We start from the raw sequence: 19,491 nt of genomic DNA, 5'->3' as shown, positions 1-19,491 counted from the left end.
CTTATTTTGTTATTAAATTGACAAAGACCTTCCTCTCACATTAACACCGCTTAATATCTGTTAATTCCTCACTTTCACTAGCACTCTAACATTGTCATGAGAGTCACACCTTACAAACCAAAACAACCATCATCAGACAATTCATGAAGGCTCGTTTATGACTCGTCCACCACGACCCATTTTCATGTCGGACCCAAACCAAACCACCCACAGAAGCATTTTATTCCGTTGATGTATGATCCTTGACAACTACTCATTTGACTCGAGAATTGTTTATATTCCAAAAAAACAAAATCAGTCCTAAACCCACGCTATAGTCTTGCAGAGCAAGTTCGGACATAGCTTAAATGTTACACATTTGAACAAAATGGCACAACCCCTTTAAACCTAAAACACATCAAACAAACATTATAGGTTGAAATTTTACCAATAGTGAATGCCGAAAAATAAAATTAGAAAAAAATTGTTTGAAATAAAGGGTTGAAAAAATAATCAACCTAATCAAAGTGTTGTGATGTGATAAAGGAGAAAAGAGGAAAAAAATCTAGAAGAAGAACAACATAAGAAGAAGGGAAACCATTAAAAGAAATAATTTAATTCAATGTTTTTTTACATTTTTATAAGGTTATTAGAGTTTTTTTTGTGAGATTTCCTAGAAGAGCTTTCCATTCTCTTACGATTCCGCCAACACAAATAAATAGTCGTTAGGGAAGATCTTCTTTTCTCTTTGGCTTAAACGTATTTTTGACCTCCTACGTATGTCATGGTAACAATTTTGGCCCCCTATTAAAAAAAAGAAAAATTCTATGGTACACCTAATAAATTTGGATGTATCGGTATACCAAGTCGTAAAATTAATAATAAATGAGTTGTTTTTTTGAAGAAAAATAATTATTTTCTATCATTGACAACTAAGATAATTAAATTTTATATACCAAAAGTTTCGACGAAATAAAATTTAATTTTTAAGAATTTTTATTACTCATAACAATGAATATTGATTATTTTTTATGACAAAATGTAAATTTTGTAATATGATCCTTATAAACAATGAAATGATGGTTTTTTTTATGAAATGATGTTTTCTAATATTTAAATATTAACAAATACCTTTTTATTTCATTAAAGTGATCTTTAATTTATATATTTTGTGAAACAAGAGTACCAGTACATTCAAAATTGTGAATGTACCATAGAAGTTCCCTAAAAAAAACTTTTTAGCCCCCTAACTTCACCCCTTTTGCAACTAAGAGGCCCCCTCTAATTTTGTCAAAGCCCATGTGGCCACTCACTTGACTGAGTTGGACGCCACGTGGAATTTTTTTAAAATTATACCATATTAATGGATTAAAATTATATAATTTTATTCTTAAATAAATTAAAATATATAAAAATAAATAAAAAAAATAAAACAATATTCCTTGAATCCAGCTTTTCACGTTTCTTCTTCTTTCATTTCATAATCAAAACATCCAACAATCCATATTATTCCTTCTTCCTCCTTCCATGAAACCTTTACCAAGCATCATAATCTTGAAATTAGGTTAGATTCATAACCCTTTGTTCAGCCAAAACACCAATCCATTCCATGTTTTTATACTTATCGACCAATCACATACAACAACTGAGATCTGCCAGATTAATGGAACACAATTTCAAAATTTATAGCATAGATTTTCCGAAGAAAAATTAACGAGGATGATGGCATGAAAAGTCAAGTCCAGTTTGTTAGGGTCTCTTACTCTCTTTCATTCCCTTCCAAACCCCATCAACGCCGACGAAGAAATCAACGCCGAAAACGAATTAATCATGGCGCTGCAAAGGGGTTGAGTGATGTTCATGCGAGATTCGGCGATGTGGTGGTGGACGAAGAAGAAGACGATGGAGAAGAAGGATGTGGTGTCGGCGTCAGGTTGCAGAAGGGTTGAAGAAGGAAATTGCATAAGGGTTGTAACTTGTAATGAAGGGTTTGAGAATATTGCGGATGCGGTGGCGGCGTTGAGTTGAGGGAGGAGGTGAATTGGTATCGCAGTTTTCTGGGTATTCATGAGTTAATGAGTTTTTCTGTTTTTCTGGGGTAAGGAGTTGTGAAGAAGATGATGATGTTGTTGTATCGTTATTGTTCATCACGTACCCCTTTATTTTTTTTTAATTTCATTCCAAAATATGTGCATTTTTATTTATTTTTAATTTAGAAATTAGCCACGTGGCGTTTATTAAGTGGCCACTTGAATTTTGACCTGGTCAAAATCAGAGGGACCTATGAGTTTGCAAAAGGGGTGAAGTTAGGGGGCTGAAAAGTGTTTTTTTTAATAGGGGTCTAAATTATTACGGAATCAAACATAGGTGGCCAAAAGTACATTTTAGTCTTTCTCTTTTAATTCAGAGAGTTTGAAAACTGGAAGCGAAAGAGGATTTTAAGGGAGGTCAATGTAATTTATCCAAAATATTAATGTCAACCCACTTGGGTTGTTATACTTATACTTATCTCACGAGTGAATGTCATTACCAAAACTATTTTCCTATAAATTGAATAATTAAAAAAAAACTATATTTTTAATATGTGTAAAATTATCAAAGTGGTTTATAGTTGGAATAAGCGATATGGTGTCAGAATGACCAAATGTCCATATGGAATTAATCGGGAACGCTCGGATCAGACAAATTCCTCTACAAAAAAAATGAACTGTGCACGTCTGCAAGTCCTAGCTTCGCAAAATTTCGAAATTGTTAACCTAACGTCATGGAATGGAAAGTGTCGGTGGTGAGGTGCGACAAAAACCTCTTAATTTATTAGAGTTTGGTACACAATTGGTTCTGTAGTTTGCGTTCGAAACACCAAACTCAAATTGAACAAACAAAGAAAGATGAGGTTTGACCACAAGCGTCCAAATATTTGTCCTTTTGTTTTTCCAACGTGTCAACTTGGACTTCTCCACCCTTTCACAAAGTTGACTCTAATTTCTGTTTTTTTTTATATCTATTTTTTTGCCTATTGTTTTTTTTATATCTATTATTTTATTTCACTCACAGTACACACATATTCTTTTTTTTTATTAGTTATATCTACTAACATCGTACAAAAAATTGTTTGTTGGGCTTTATTCTTTAATAAACTCTAATGGCTGTTAGTTTCTATAAAAGGTTTGTCCAATTACAATTTAATCACTGTGTCTTATTAAACAGTTAATCATAACTCTAAAATTTTACATTACAGTGAGGATGTTTCATCGCTCTTACTATACAAATCTTAGTTCCCTCCTTCCCATCTCTCAATTCTCAACGAAGATTATGGTACATAATTCTTTATCAATCTTTTATTATTATAAATATGCTATATTTTGTATCAATTATTTTTTACAATAAAATCAACATGTGTTCTCTTTATTGTGGTAGTCTCATCCCTTCCTACGTGACAACCTATATGATATAATATCGTTATTATCCTAAACATGTTTCATTATGAATTAGGGCAAAATTCATAGTGCATGAATAGTTTAATAGCGATCTCCCTTAAAAAAAAAGATTAATAGCGATCTCACTACACTACAGCATATTGTAATTATTAATTGCTAAACTAGCAAATATTTTTTGAGTGGTCCCTTGAAAGCGTCAAACAAAAGCTTTTCTATAAATAACCGTTCCACTAATTTGGTGCTATACTTCATTAGTAATATCATAAAAAACCCTAAGTTAATTCTATTCCACAAGCTTTCAAATCATATTCATCACTATTGTTGAAATTGAATGAATGGAATGAGAACAATTTAAATATTTTAAGGGTCAAAATTAGTTTAAAAAATTCATCATTGTAAATAGTAGGGTCCTATCTTTTTAATTGTTCTTTTTTCCTTCATCTATAAAACTTCCAATGAGTTCACATAGTTCTTACAGCATGAGATCCAAAGGATCCATGGAAAATGAAAACAAGGGCACGGTTAAAGAAAGTGGGGTAAGTAAAACATAATTGATTCTTTTAATCTTTTGACACACCATGTGTTTGAAGAAATTACTTGATAATCTCATTTTGTTGAAGCTACATTATTAATAATGTGTATTTAAATTTGCATTTAATTTAACAAAATCACAATGATGTGTTATTGGCGAAAGTTAAAGTTACATTTTGAAGCTTCAATAAAATCATTATCATAAATCATAATGATTTCATTAAATTTATATTGATTTCAAACATATATAAAGTGCAGCTTTTGTTATATATTAATGTGAGACGTCGTGATTCTGACAAACTCACCATGTTAAGATAAATCAAGTTCATAAATAAGGGTAAAAAAGAAAGGAAAAAGATGTTATTTGTCAAAATTTTATTTGTGTAGTTCAAAATGATGACAGTTTGATAAACACATTGCAAATCCAGGGAGGAGGTGGAATCAAATCAGGGAAGATGGTGACACCAAACAACAAAGAATTCATGTTCATATGTTTTCTTGTGGCTCTATGGTACTCATCAAACATTGGTGTGATTCTTCTCAACAAGTACCTTATCTCAAATTATGGTTTCAAGTTTCCAATCTTCCTCACAATGTGTCACATGACAGCTTGTGCTATTTTTAGTTACATCTCCATTGTGTTCTTTAAGATTGTTCCTCAACAGATGATTAAATCAAGGTCACAGTTCTTAAAGGTTGCAACTTTGAGCTTTGTTTTTTGTGGGTCTGTGGTTGGTGGCAATATCTCTCTCAAATATTTGGCTGTTTCTTTCAACCAAGCTGTAGGGGCAACCACACCTTTCTTCACTGCTGTTTTTGCTTATTTAGCTACTTTTAAGAGAGAGGCTTGGATCACATATGTTGCTCTTGTTCCTGTTGTTGCTGGTGTTGCCATTGCAAGTGGGGTATGTTTTTTTGTTTGATTTGATGGAATTATACGCTCAATACATTTGATTTATTATAATTGCTTATAATATAGGTGTATTGATTGGTACATGTTTATGAGTGAATGAAATTATACATAGATGTTTTAGTTTAGATTTTGAAATTATGGATGTTTTGGCATCACATCCATAATCCCACTCCAGATCTGGAAATATAGTTAATAAGATCTCAGTTTTTCAAGAACTGCAAATCTGTGACATTTGGAGTTTTAATTTTCTGGATCTGCACTCATCTGGTTTATTATTATAATATCATATCATACAGCAGATAGCCAGATTGTTTGGTATTTTTATAATCAATTAGCATTTAGGTACTTAATTAATTGTTATTTCATCTATTCATGTGGATAACATATAAAACCTACCATAAAAATTGTCATGAATTAGGTTCTTTTCAGTTATGATTTGATGTATTTCCACACCATATTATAATTTAATTTGTTATTGGACCAGCATGGTGTGCATTTTTTATTCTGCAGAACTTTAATATCTTGTTGGTGATGGCAGGGTGAGCCAGGGTTTCACTTGTTTGGATTTATCATGTGCCTAAGTGCAACCGCTGCAAGAGCTTTCAAGTCTGTTCTTCAGGGCATTTTACTTTCTTCCGAAGGGTAAAATATTTTGCACTATATCTATGATTTCTAAATCATATTGGTTGAAAATATATAGTTATTGTGAATTGTGGATTCAAAAGTTTGTGTTTTAATTAAAATCTTATAGTACTGTTCAAAAGGCAATGTTTATTATTCAGCTTTTTGTTGGTATTAGCAGTTTGTAACTCTCTAATTGAAATTTGTGTTGCTGATAATTCTTGCCTAATATGTTCCTTGAATCCCATTTTTTATGTGAGAATAATGAAAATTTGTTCAAATCTACGTTTTTCGCGAACAACCAAATATCATTAAGGAGAAAACACCCTTCCACAGCTTATTAAGCATATTGATATATCATGTTATTTGTTTTACCACCCATTGTTCACACACAATTGTAAAAGCCAAAAGTTTTAATACACTGATGTTTCTTGCTGAAAACTTTTCATTGTTTCTATGTTTTCTACTAGTTACATGTATGTCGTTTGAGTGAGATGTGCATATCATTTACCAGCTTAATATTGCTTTTGCTTTATCATTTGCTTCTTTACTTTGCAATAAATATTAGATATTTTTGTGTTACTTCCAAGCTATAGAAATTGACCATAACTTGAGGTGCCTTCCTCCCCATAATTTTTTGGATTCTTAGTACAACAAAATTGCATAAACCTTGTTACATATGGCAAAGAACTGTTTCTTATAATGTTTCATCCATTTCAACCTACCAGGGAGAAGTTGAACTCAATGAATTTGCTCCTGTATATGTCTCCAATCGCAGTCGTATTTTTGTTGCCTGCAGTAGTTTTCATGGAGCCAAATGTTTTAGATATCACGCTATCACTTGGAAAGGAACATAAATTTATGGGCGTGCTTCTTTTTCTTAACTCAGCCGCAGCATATGGAGCAAACTTAACAAACTTCTTGGTCACCAAACATACAAGTGCTTTGACACTCCAGGTTTGTCTTTTTTTATCTCTTGTTTCCACAACTAAACATTATGAGCACTTATTTACCTCAAAGCTAAAAATATAATTATTAAGACAAAAGTTTATAAATTATTATTACAACCTTCAATGGCAAACTGAAAATGACTTTTATGTACATTTTATATAGCATATATCAGCACACTATATGTTTAACTAACAAAAAGTGTCTTGACTTGTATAATTCGACGCAAAATCAAAACAATTCATGTCAATGTGTTCCTATTGCAAACTCAGCTTTGTTAATTTGTACTGATATTCCGAATTCTCTGTCAAATTATGTTAATCAGGTATTAGGCAATGCGAAAGGTGCTGTAGCTGTTGTTATCTCAATACTCCTGTTCCAAAACCCTGTCACTTTTATTGGCATGGCTGGCTACTCAGTTACTGTAATGGGAGTTATTGCATACGGAGAAACAAAAAGGAGGTTTAGATGAACAAATATCTCGCATTCACCGATAGTTATACTCGTGTAATTTTATTGTAGTTTATTTACACCGTTAACATTATTTGTACCGTGACTAGGAGTAGTGGAGAATACGCGAGTGAAGTGATTTTATAAATTAATTTTGTTGAATCTAGCACATAATTACTTATTTATCATGATTTGATGGGATGATGACTTGTGAAGTAGAGGAAATTGAACTCATTAGGATAGGAAGAGGCCTTATAGGCAAATGTTTCACAATTAAAACTCGGATTTGAGATCATGATGAATTTGATGTTCAATGACATTTATATTACAAGCTCTACCATATAAATACAGTTTTCAACATTAAAGATGTATACAATTTTATTGTACATTACAAAAATGCACTTATCAGTAATAATGTTCAAGAGATCCCTACTTTCTGCTCGGCAATTATAAACGTCGCTATCAAATTAGCACGTGTTGAGATCTTTGTATTACAAGCCAAAAAATCAAAGTAGCATGGATAGACATTCTGGTGAATGCTCAAATTTAATTCAAATCTAAAAGCATTGAATTAGATAAGAACAAAAATATTCAGAACCATACTTTATTCTATGCTAGCTCGGGACCAGATGGAAGTGCCTCATAACCATCATGGTTTTGTTTAATACTATTTTTTCTTTCAACTGGGATGCATTTCACGATAACAGCTAAAGGCATGCTAATTGCTCCAATTAAAACACTGAGTAACCATAATTGCCAGCTTAGAGGCACAGTGCTGGCAAATGCTCCAAGGAATTCAACTATCACCACTTGAAATGCCACAGTGGAGAAAATTATCAACAAAAATATCCAGCTGTCAAACATGCCTCTGAATATGTTTATCTTTTCTATATCTCTGCTGTTTATCTCATTAAACACCTGCAAAAAATAGACAGGGAAACAGTAAAAATTAATTGGAAACAATGCTCTGTGTACCATATCATACATATACATGATCAATGTCATGAGTCATGATATGGTATTTCTGTTCAAAATTGATGAACATAGGTACTGCATGATGAGAACATCCAGGTGCTACAAATCATGTGCTTTTAGTCACACTGTTTTGGTTGGACCTAAAAGCACAATTTTTGTATTGGTAATTTTATAGGGCTAAACAGCGAATAAATTTTTTATAGAGACCAAAATCCAAAAATTCTATATTTGCAAGGATGAGTGACATATTTAACAAATTAATTCTAAAATAAATTACAATGGTGTTTAAGTTATTTTTTTGAAAAATGGTGTTTAAGTTATTGATATTTAATGAACTGCAAATACTTCGGTTATGTTCAAATTGACGGTATAAGGTGAAATAAACGAAATGGGATGCCATCCATTTTTTAAATTTTATTAGACTACTTTATTTCAATTCCATTTTATTCTTGTACTACAAATCTAAACATACCCTGAAAAAGAGATTTAGCTACGCTAGCAACGAGCATACTAAGACAATATTACCTGGCAAAATACAAAGGAGTTGAATATCAAAGTGTTGAGCACTTCAGTTGCATCTGAACCATTAATTCCGAGTAGCCTCTTCCCGTCAAAATTTAGAATCGCAAGTACGATTAATTGATAAATACTTTGACCAATTATATTCCTCCACATAGTTTTAGTGATAAAGCTTGCTCCCCTTCCGACAGGGGGTCTTTTCAAAAGTCCATCATTGGGAGGTTCAGTAGCAAGGGCTAAAGCCCCTAGAGTGTCCATAATCAAGTTTACCCAAAGTAACTGAACAGCTGTGAGTGGTGCAGACCCTGAAAGTAAGGAAGACTATATCATATCACCTATGTTCCTTTGAAACATTTCAAATGAACTTAAAATAATAAATTCTAAAAACAGCAAACCAGTGATGCATGCAGAGACGAAGTTGATAATAAGCGCAACAACATTCACTGTTAACTGAAACTGCACAAATTTTTGAATGTTTATATATACTGCGCGTCCCCATTTCACCACATTGACAATAGTCGCGAAGTTATCGTCCATTATAATCACATCAGCCTTTTCTTTGGCAACCTGTAAACAGTTTTAATGTCCCAAAAATAAATGATTAGTTATCACTTATCAATAGCATCTAAGGATTGCATAAAAATAATACCACAGCAAGTAGTATAAATATCTAAACAAATATCACAAGTACTACAAACTGTACAATCTCTTGTGTCAAGAAAAATGGAAAGAACTTTTAAATATATAGTGTAATTATAATAACAAAATATACCATCTGATGTCTGTAAAGTATAAACATAATGCAGGACAATTATACAAGACTAGAACTACTCTTATTTGACAGAAATCAGAATCAATATCGTAAACAAGAGAGATGAACCTCGGTTCCAGCTATGCCCATGGCAAGTCCAATGTCTGCCTCATGCAATGCGGGGGCGTCATTTGTTCCATCACCAGTAACAGCAACAACCTCACCAAACATATTTCTCAAATTGGTCACTAACTTATGTTTGTCAAGTGGTAAGGATCGTGCCATTACCTGATACCAAATTTAAGCACAAATTACATGAAAGTTAAGCAATTTAAGAGAATTGAAAGTCAGAGAATATACAATGAGATTGTAACCTGGATTCTTGGTATGATATCCTTCATTTGCTCATCGGATAATTCACGAAAACTTGGTCCTTCTATGGCTACACCATCATCAGTAAGTATACCACATTCTTTAGCTATAGCTTTAGCTGTATTTATGTTATCACCAGTGACCATGCGAACGGTTATTCCAGCTGCAATACAAGTTTGAACAGCTTCCTTTACCCCAGGGCGTACAGGATCCTTGATTCCAACTAAAGCTATTAGAGTATAACCACTATCAGGAATGTTAGTTTCTCCCTGAGTTTCATTTATATCTCTGACAGCCAAACACAGAGTTCTTAAAGCTTCAGAGGCAAAGCTATTTATCACGTCTGAGACGATATTTGCGCGGTCTGCAGGAAGATCAACTACTTCTCCATTGCAATCAATCATTTTGTCACACATTTCTAATATTATTTCAGATGCACCTTTGCAGAAAGCCTGGACCCTTCCATTAGGGAGGCCGACAAGTACAGACATCTTCTTCCGGACGGAATTAAATGGCTCAAGCTTAAGTATCTTATAAGCTTTACTGTGGTTGCGAGCATCAAACTCAGAACCCAAAAGCAAGCCAAATTCTAATAATGCTGATTCTGTTGGGCTTCCCAATATTGTGTTCTTTCCGTTTTTATCCTTAACTACTTCAGCAGAAGTATTTTGAAATATAGCCTGCAAAAGGATGCTTAAAACTCCTTCAGATATGTTTGTTTTCAGTTCATCAGCACTCTCGTCGCCTTTCAGTTGTGTGGTATTTTCACATATCCATATTTTGTTAACCACCATATGGTTAGTTGTTAATGTCCCTGTCTTATCTGTGCAAATGCAACTAGCTGAACCCATAGTCTCACAAGCAGAAAGATGTCTCACAAGTGCCATGTCATTCATTAATTTTTTCATTGCAAAAGCAAGACTGAGTGTCACAGCCAGTGGTAACCCTTCAGGAACCGCAACAACTATTATGGTTACAGCAATAGCAAAGAAGTCCAGTAGCTTCGTTGCATCATTTGAAGACCAATTACCAAACTCACCATGAAGTGCTTTTTCAACAAGAAATCTCACTGTCAATACCAAAAATGTCACAATGGCAAAAAATAAACCGATTTTACCAATTATAGTAGCAACTCCATTCAATTTAACCTGCAATGGAGTCTCATCCTCTCCCCCCTCGTTTAGAGTTTCCATCAATTTTCCCCATTCAGTCCTCATACCAACAGTTGTTACTAACATTTTCCCCTGACCATCCTGCACTTTAGTTCCTGAGAGAAGGAAAGGGTGTTTTTCGGTTATAAATACAGGTTCGCTCTCACCTGACAAACTTGATTCATCGATAAGCAAAGAGTATCCAGATATATAAATTCCATCAGCTGGAACTTGATCTCCAGTAGACAAGTGAATAATATCACCAACTACTACATCATAGATTGAGATCTTCTTTCTTTTCCCATCCCTGTTGACCTGAACAAAAATCTTTTTTTTCTCTCTGTCCAAATCCATGAACTGTAGGGATTGCCTGTAGTCACTAACAGCGGTAACAATGACTACCAAGAATATACTGAGTATGATTCCCACACCATCATATGTTCCCTTTGGCCACCCTTCAGTGGCAAGCCCAATACCTATGGAAACTACAGCACAAACCATGAGAATGGTTAGAGTCAAGTCCTGCAATGCATCCCATACAAACATCAGGAATGTTCTCGAAGGTTTCTCTGTATAACGATTGGCCCCAAAGATTTGTTGTCTGCAATCTACACTTGTATCATTGACACCTTCATCTATAGAAACCGACAGTTTCCTTGCAACAGCTTCAACTCCACCATTATTACTCAAGTTCTTATAATCCTGACTACGAACAATAGAAGCAATCTCATTTGGATGAATGTCAAAACCAGCCTCTATCGCCTCTCGTGATAACTTGTATTCAACTCGATTACCAGCTGCATATGAAAACCAGATGAACTAAGAAAAACAGTTGACAAGAAAGTGATTAGTTCTAAAGCGATGGCATGAACTTCAACTACTGAAATTTGAGTACCATACCATCAATAAATTGCAATGCTGCCTTCTGAACATAGAGAGCTATTCGAATCTTTTCCTGATGGAGTAAATAAAGTTAATATAGCCAAAGTGGTACTCAGGAATTGACACTATATGCATAATGATAGTATAACCTTATTTTATATGTAAGTCACGATACATTACCCCTTATACTGTCACGGTAAATTTTTTCCTAAAATCGATGCTAAAATTGAACTTTGAGAGCGTTAAGCAGAATTCTTTCAAGCAAATAATATGCACGCTCAAAATTCTTACAATGTACTATACACACACATGCATATCAAATCATAGGTGCCTTAAAATATAAATAGTTAATTTTCTAATCAATGATTAATATATCTTATTTTACTATAGTGAAAATCCGCTTATTTAAAGAGCCATACTACATTACTCCAATAACTAAAGCTCCTCTAAAGTAAGTTTCTAAGCAAACTGAGCAAGTAAGGCTAAATCCACGACACGACCTTTGAATCAATTCAAAGTTCATAATACTAATTATAACCCACAAACGTCTAAAGGTCAACACGCCATTTTTTCCTGGGCGGACATGATCATTTTAGAAGACATTTTTCCTGTTATAAATTAGACTTCAGTAGAAGTTTATGGCAAGTTCTATAGTAGACTACTTTGATATGAGGTCCACCGTGGACCGTTATTTGAAAATTTCCCAAAACATCAACGATGATTGACATTGTCTTCCAAACGTCTAAAGGTCAACACACCATTTTTTCTTGGGCGGACATGATCATTTTAGAAGACATTTTTCTTGTTATAAAATAGACTTCAGTAGAAGTTTATGGCAAGTTCTATAGTAGACTACTTTGATATGAGGTCCACCGTGGACCGATATTTGAAAATTTCCCAAAACATCAACGATGATTGACATTGTCTTCCAAAAGTATAATTTCAAGTTCCTCTTTGTCCTCATGGCTAGACATGACCTGACTGTGTCTGTTGAACAAAAACAATGGAAAAAAAATGTGCGCCTCAAAATTCAGCTCATATTTGTTCTTGTTTTTGTCGAATTGGCACTGATCAGGTCACCTTCCCAGTTGTAAGGATGAGGAGCACCTTGAACTTATAGTTGTTGAAGTTTCAAATAGCTTTTAAGTACAAGTCCATCGTAGACTACCTATTAAGGCGGTCCACTGTAAAATTCGCCTAAGTTTATTGATTATATCATACTTTCAAAAAGAGGTGTGTTATTTAAACAACCATTTGTATGACAACTTTTGGAACAACTTTAAATTTACAAAGAAAAATAGGTATTGGCACGGAAACCAAAACAATAGAGAGAGAAAGTAAAAACATAATGTGGGTGGGTATGAAAGAGAAAGTTGTACAAATATCATTTGTTCTTTTTATGTATTTTAAGCATTTTTATTTTATTTTTGTAAGTTATCTTAACTAGAGCTAGTGTTGCTGTTGAACCAGGTTCCTAGTCAATTTTCAGGAGAAAAATGTGAGCATAAACCAAGTAAAATCAACCACAAGGAAGTATTAACTGTGCTCCAACTAACATCCACCATTGTTAAAACTATTGGCGGCAACCACTTTACATGCAATTTTCAATTGTTGAGATCAAATCAACCATTCAAACAGACGCGTCTAAGCCGTGTTTAAAGAATTAATGGTCAATTCAAGACCAAAAAGAAGTCAATGGTTGTTATGTTTTGTCGTGATTGTTTCGTAAGAGACTTCAATAATAGGTGACAGAGAGTACCTTCCGTGTCAAGAAAGTTAACATGGAATCAAATCATGTCCACCTTTCTAGTATTCCTTTTTTTTTTTGGTCAAGTTCTAATATTCCTTTTTATTAAATTCAAAAAAGAAACTTCAATGATAAATGCTTTTTAACTTTTTTGACAACACTTAATATATAAATAGTTATTCAAAATAAATAAATAACATAAAAGAAGGAAATGTTCCAAGTGAATTACTTTTCAATTAAAGAAGATACACCAAAGGAAAAAAAAACTAAAATAAATTTTAAATAGAAAAACTAATAAATGATTTAAATCAAAAGTGACACGTATCTCAATTTCAAAATTTGCTAATATTTTTTTTTGTTAAAAAAATAGATGCTAAATACTATCCACTTTCTCTTGTTTACATCCCACTAGTTGTCACATTGTCTATCAAATTCATCATGTCCTTGTCAAACAATGTTCACATATTTTGCTAGGGAAATTTCGAGGAAATTTCCATGCCTTTCTCCTATTATTACTAGGTTAAACACAAATAAATACTGCAAAATAGCTTTTATATTTCATCTATATCATCAAAAAAAAAAACCGAAAGTTTTCATACCTCCTTTTGTTTGTGATGACGGCAATTTTTATTTTTTTTCTAACAAGTAATTTAAAAAAATACGATTAAAAGAAAATTTGAGGGAAAAAAACAAAAGAAAATTTGTTTGAAAATAGTTGTAACAGTTTTAAATGACCGTGAAAAATAATATAACAAAAAATAATAGTCTTTTAATATTATTTTTTTGTGAGAAAAAGTTTAGATGAGTTCGATTTTGAGGCTCATTCACTAAGGTCAAGAAGACCTCAAAGCTCAAAAACCACTTAAAAAATACTTACCTTTTTTGTCAGCTTAGTCGAAAAGAAAAATAAACAACACATGCACACACTTAAATGGCAACATCCAAATTCGGACCCCGAAACCAGTGTCCCCATATCATTGAAAATGTTAAAGCAACCAAGAGTGGGAGGCAGCAAAATACTTACCTACATTGCCTAAGAAACTACTAAAAATTGAACCTGGATCACTGTTGTAACTGCTTCACACAGTTTCACGTAGTGGTCGATCTCAGCCATAGAACAATGATCCAACGGTTCAAATTTGTTCAGCTAGTTTTCATAATCTCGATCACTAGTCATTGACCAAACGGCTCACACGTCTTACAACATCCTGCTATTACAGCAGGAAATCTGCTTCCCTAAAAATTGCATGCCAAAGAATTGGCTGAAAAGTGTCTCGCACGTTGTATGTGAGTATTCTTCTTTTCTGTATTAAAGGTTTAAAAGAGTTGGCTCTTCAAGATTGGGGAAAAGCTCTCTCAACCAACACTCTAAAGAGTTTATCACATTGGCAGCGGAGTTGAACCCCAACCCTGCGGGCGAGTCAACTTCTTGAAGGTGAGTATTTTTGTTTGGTATATTAACTTTTAAAATACCTCTATAATTATCTCCTTAGTTTTTTTTTTTTTACAATACAATTATCTACTTAATGAAATGTAATTGAACGCATATATAATTAATTATATATGCATATAATTTAATCTCTGAAAAATATAGTATGTAGTAGATTCTAATAATTGGCCGTACAAAAAAAATTAAGAGCTTCAATTTTTTTCTTCAAATAATTTCTAATTTTAATTTTCTTTAAAACATTTCTCATTCTTTTCAAAGGATGAATAATTAGAAAAGAAATTATTTGCATATAGTGTAAAATAATTTTGGCTTAATTGCACTTTTCCCCCCTATCTTTTGTTAATTGTGCGATTTTGCACCCCCTCTTTTTTTTGAGCGATTTTGCACCCCATATTTTGTCAATTGTGTTTTGTTCAAAATCATCATTAAAAGAGAGGAAAAGGGGCTAAAGATAGGGTGCAAAATCGCTCAAAAAAAAAGAAGAGAAGGTGCAAAATCGCACAATTAGCAAAAAGATAAGGGGCAAAAGTGCAATTGAACACAAAGATGGGGTGCAAAATCAGAAAGGGGGCAAAAAGATGGGGTGCAAAATCGCTCAAAAAAAAAGATGGGGTGCAAAATCGCTCAAAAAAAAAAGATGGGGTGCAAAATCGCACAATTAGCAAAACATAGGGGGGAAAAGTGCAATTAAGCCAATAATTTTATCCAGTTGTTTAATCAGATTTTACTATTTACATTTTTTCGTAGGTATTTAAAGGTAATTTATTAAGGTGCAAGTTTCAAATGTTTATTCGAAAAAATATTGCAAAAATTGAGCCAAAAGTAAATAAACTTCATAATCTTTGTAGGCCATCACGGTTTCCCCCCAATTTTGGGGTATGGATGTAAATTCGATTGGCATCAACACTCGGATTTTTTTTTTTTGAAGGGACTCACATATGTATATTTTAAAATAATACTATTATTATACAAGTTAAAATGAAGAAAAAAAAAATAGAGAAATGGTGATTGATAAATTTTACCGTTAAAAAAATAAATAATATGTCCATCATTTAAGAATTTGAAGAAGAAACTGAAAGAATCTTTACTCTGATATTGTAGCAGTGACAATTCAGGAAGCATGTGAATTTCTAACTTGTCCATGGAAGAAAACTAACAGATAATAATAAATTAATAATACTCGTATATATTAAATAAATAAATATTTAATAGCAACAAGAACAATGAACATGCTACTAATTTCCTTAAAAAAAAAAATGAACATGGAGTACTAATCCACCCACCCACCCACCCCCCCCCCCCCCTCTTTTGAATTGTATCCCCTTTCTATTTGTCTCTTTCATGTTACTAATTAATTAGTTAGTACCAGTAGCATGATTCTACTTTTCGCCCAATAATATTATGACAAATTATGAGTACCTTTTTCTAGCTAATTTTGTATGTGTTTGTTTAGAAGTTTCAATCTGAGCTTGTTTTCCTAATTCCTGTAGCGTTTAAGACTAGCGATAAAATGATAGAAGAAATGAAATGAAAAAGATAAGGAGAAGAGAAAGAAACCTTGATTCCCTGCTTAATCTGTTCAGCTTCAGAGCGTTTTTCAAGATCGGCAACCATACGAAACCGTCTGCGGCGGTTTTTGACGAGAGTGACGGCGGATCTCCACCTCCTGAGAGCTTCAACAGAACGATTCTTTGGTTCAAGCTCGAAATCCTTGAGCAGATTCCACTCCATTGCTTATTCCTCTTCCTATCGAATGGGAGAGAGATTTAGATTTAGAGAGTGTCAATGCGAGAAACGAAGACTGAAACCGCGCAAATTTTGAACATCGATTTTCGTATATTCGTGGAGTGGGGACTAAAAGGGAGAAAGTATGTTTGTGCCCGCTCAAGGGCTTAGAAGGACGCAAAGGGAGAAATATTTGGCCGTGGAGTACAATTCTGCCCAATACACACAAAGTCTTTAAAAATTAATGGAAGTCACGTCCTCATCCTCTTTTGTCAAAGGAACCATTATGTACTTTTTGTTTATATTGATTTACATTCAAAAAGTATTGTTAATTTATCAAACTTTTTGGTTTTTTGATTTTCAATTTTTATTGCGTGGATATATTCTATCAATTTTTTCAATTTAAATAAATGTCTTTTATTTTTGTTAATAAAAAGTTATCATGTAAAAAAAAACTCTAAGGTTTTATCTGGTGATAAAAAATCTGATCTTGAATTGATAGATTCTAAAGTCTTCCCTACCTTAAAATGGAAAATCATACCTTCACCTTAAATTTTTCACATAAAAAATAAATTATCAAATTAATATTTTTTTTAAGAAATCAAAGTAATATTATTGGCATGAATATAAATTTAGGTTTAATTATCCCAGACATCTTTGAATTATTTAGAGATTTTTTAATTTAAGAAATTTTAATTAAGCTATTAAATTATTCAATATTTTTTTGGTACAAAATATATCAATGTTTTAAAATTTTATTCATAAATTAATTTCCTTTATTCGCAAAAATAAAAAAAATTCATTTAACTAGATGTCTAATTTTTTAAAAGATTAATAGTTATGTCTCTAAATTTTTAAATTCCTTTTTTTTGAAAGCTAAATTTTTATATTCTAACTAGCTTTCTAAATTGAGGGACCTAATTACAAATCATTTAGGATTCTATTTATTATTTAATTTTGATATTTTACTTCAAATTATTACTAAAAGTTCTCGTGAGTTTAGCTCAGTTGATATGAACAATGCATAATATATGCAAAGTCCGGGGTTTGAACCCCGGCCACCATCAAAAAAATTATTACTGAAACCAGTTTATTTTTAAATCCGGTTCAATCTGGTTTATAATTGGTTCATAACTGGTTCTTTCGATCTGAAATGGTTTTCTATTTGAACTTAGTTTTCTGTCTTGAACCGTATTTTCTTGTTTAAATCCGATTTTTTAGAAAGCGTATTTTTGTATGGAAGACAACGAGGAAACGTAGAAAATAGAGTGGAGTACGGTTTAGGAGTGGAATACGCTTCGAAAACAGAGTGCAGGTTCTTTGTGTATTTGATTCCAAATTTTACAACACGCTGATCTGCAAATACATAGTTGAGACTCAACATATGCGTCTCATGGTTGCTCAAATCGCTTCACCTTCGTTTCTGATAAGAGATTGCGACTTAGACCAGTGCAGTGCAAAGAGAAGCGCAATAGAAGGCCATGTGGACGAAAACAACACTATTGAGAGGGTTTCATGTTGTTGCGGTGGAAGTGACGATAATGACGGCGGAGGATGTGGCTGTGATGGTGATTCATCGAGGAAGAAGCTGAGATTTGTGAAGAAATTGCAGATTTCAAGAAACGTAAGGATGAGGGTCTGTGAAATAACGTGAATAGTGGAAAGGAGTTGTGAAACAAACAGGTACAGTTATAGCACTGGTTTTTTGAGAAACAATAAACCAAATTTTTATTTTTTTTGAAATTGGGTTTGATCAGCTTTTGTAAATATTGATTTAGATTTTTTGAATTGGTTATTTGAATTTTAAGTCATGGTTAATGTAAACCAGTTTTTTTGCACACCCCTACGTATATAGGTGCCTAAATTGTTCTCTCAAACTTCGTTTGTGAGATCATCAAGATATAGTCAAATATATAAAATAATTGTTTTTTTTTATATCAACCATTCTATTTTTTTAACTACGAAAGAAGTTTTTTTTATCAACAAACTTGCTAACATTATTTTAAAAGCCACCAAATTAAAATTGTTTCTTTGAGTACTGTAGTCTCTCCGCACATTTTATTTTATAAAGACTTTGGAAGTCTACGGTTTTTATTACTCCTTTATGTGCAACACGACACATTTGCTCATTCACACATACTTGTCCATCTTTTAACAAAATATTCCTAAAAAATTATTTAACGAAGTATAAGCAAAATGAATTTAAAATCCATAGTTTTAAAATTCGGATCAGACCGGCCGGGAACCGGACCCCTAACCGGTTTGGTCTAAGTGTTGGATCAATTATGCGGTTAACCCGGTGTGATTCAGCAGCTTCAGTAAGGATTGAACACGCAACCTTCCACTGGAATCTAACAACCTTTACCACTGTAGCAGGCGTCACTTATTATACATGTTTTCTTCTAAACATTATATATGATAATCAGATCATCAAATTAAACCATCGCATTAAATGGCAAAATATTTAGAGAAAATAAAATCTCATTTAAACAAATATGTCATTTAAATATCCTTAAAAAAAAATTTCATTTATATATCTTAGGACGTTTTTTACTCCCTTAAAAAATTAAATATTTTACAGCATTTTTAATACTTATCTAGATATATAATTTATTTAGATATATAATATACATGTAATAATTCATCATGTTCGCATGGAAGGTGTTACTTGATCAGATCCCATCGATGGTGAATCTTGCTTTGCAGAATGTGCTACCTACGGAGGGTTCCATCTTGTGCGTTTTATGTACAACGATGGAAGAAACCTCCCTTCATCTCCTTCTTCATTGTGATTTAGCTTCCATGGTGTGGTTAAAACTTATGTCGTGGTTGGAATGTATTTTTCTAATCCCTCCTAACTCTTTCGTCCATTGGGAATGTTGGGGGGTTAGGAAAGAAATAAGAGGGTTAAAAAGGCCCGGTGGTTTGTTTGGCTTGCAACGTTATGGGTCTTGTGGAAAGTCCGGAATGACAAGATTTTTAACGGGAGAAATTATTTGGCACACGACGTGGCGGAGGAGATTAAAGTATTGTCGTGAAG

General features: G+C 32.9%; 2 protein-coding genes across 2 annotated transcripts; one reads left to right on the top strand and one right to left on the bottom strand.

Annotated features, from left to right (window-relative positions):
• The first annotated feature begins 3,821 nt into the window (after positions 1-3,821).
• LOC25501900 (UDP-URONIC ACID TRANSPORTER 1) lies at positions 3,822-7,083 on the top strand. The gene is made up of 5 exons (XM_013591335.3): positions 3,822-3,952; positions 4,376-4,852; positions 5,399-5,502; positions 6,210-6,438; positions 6,755-7,083. Exons 1-5 carry the CDS (start codon positions 3,872-3,874, stop codon positions 6,899-6,901), a joined length of 1,038 nt encoding a protein of 345 aa, XP_013446789.2. The 5' UTR covers positions 3,822-3,871; the 3' UTR covers positions 6,902-7,083.
• A 136-nt stretch (positions 7,084-7,219) lies between these two features.
• LOC25501899 (putative calcium-transporting ATPase 11, plasma membrane-type) lies at positions 7,220-16,698 on the bottom strand. Its single transcript, XM_024771797.2, has 7 exons — positions 16,284-16,698; positions 11,548-11,602; positions 9,499-11,444; positions 9,254-9,412; positions 8,769-8,940; positions 8,380-8,678; positions 7,220-7,797 (listed from the first exon to the last, which is right to left on the bottom strand). The coding sequence occupies exons 1-7, from the start codon at positions 16,455-16,457 to the stop codon at positions 7,489-7,491; spliced, it is 3,114 nt and encodes a 1,037-aa protein (XP_024627565.1). The 5' UTR covers positions 16,458-16,698; the 3' UTR covers positions 7,220-7,488.
• Positions 16,699-19,491: the final 2,793 nt, after the last annotated feature.

This window comes from Medicago truncatula, chromosome 8 (assembly GCF_003473485.1).
Source record: "Medicago truncatula cultivar Jemalong A17 chromosome 8, MtrunA17r5.0-ANR, whole genome shotgun sequence".
NCBI lineage: Eukaryota > Viridiplantae > Streptophyta > Magnoliopsida > Fabales > Fabaceae > Medicago > Medicago truncatula.
Note: the sequence above shows the minus strand (reverse complement) of the source record. Positions and strands in the feature narration are given on the sequence as shown.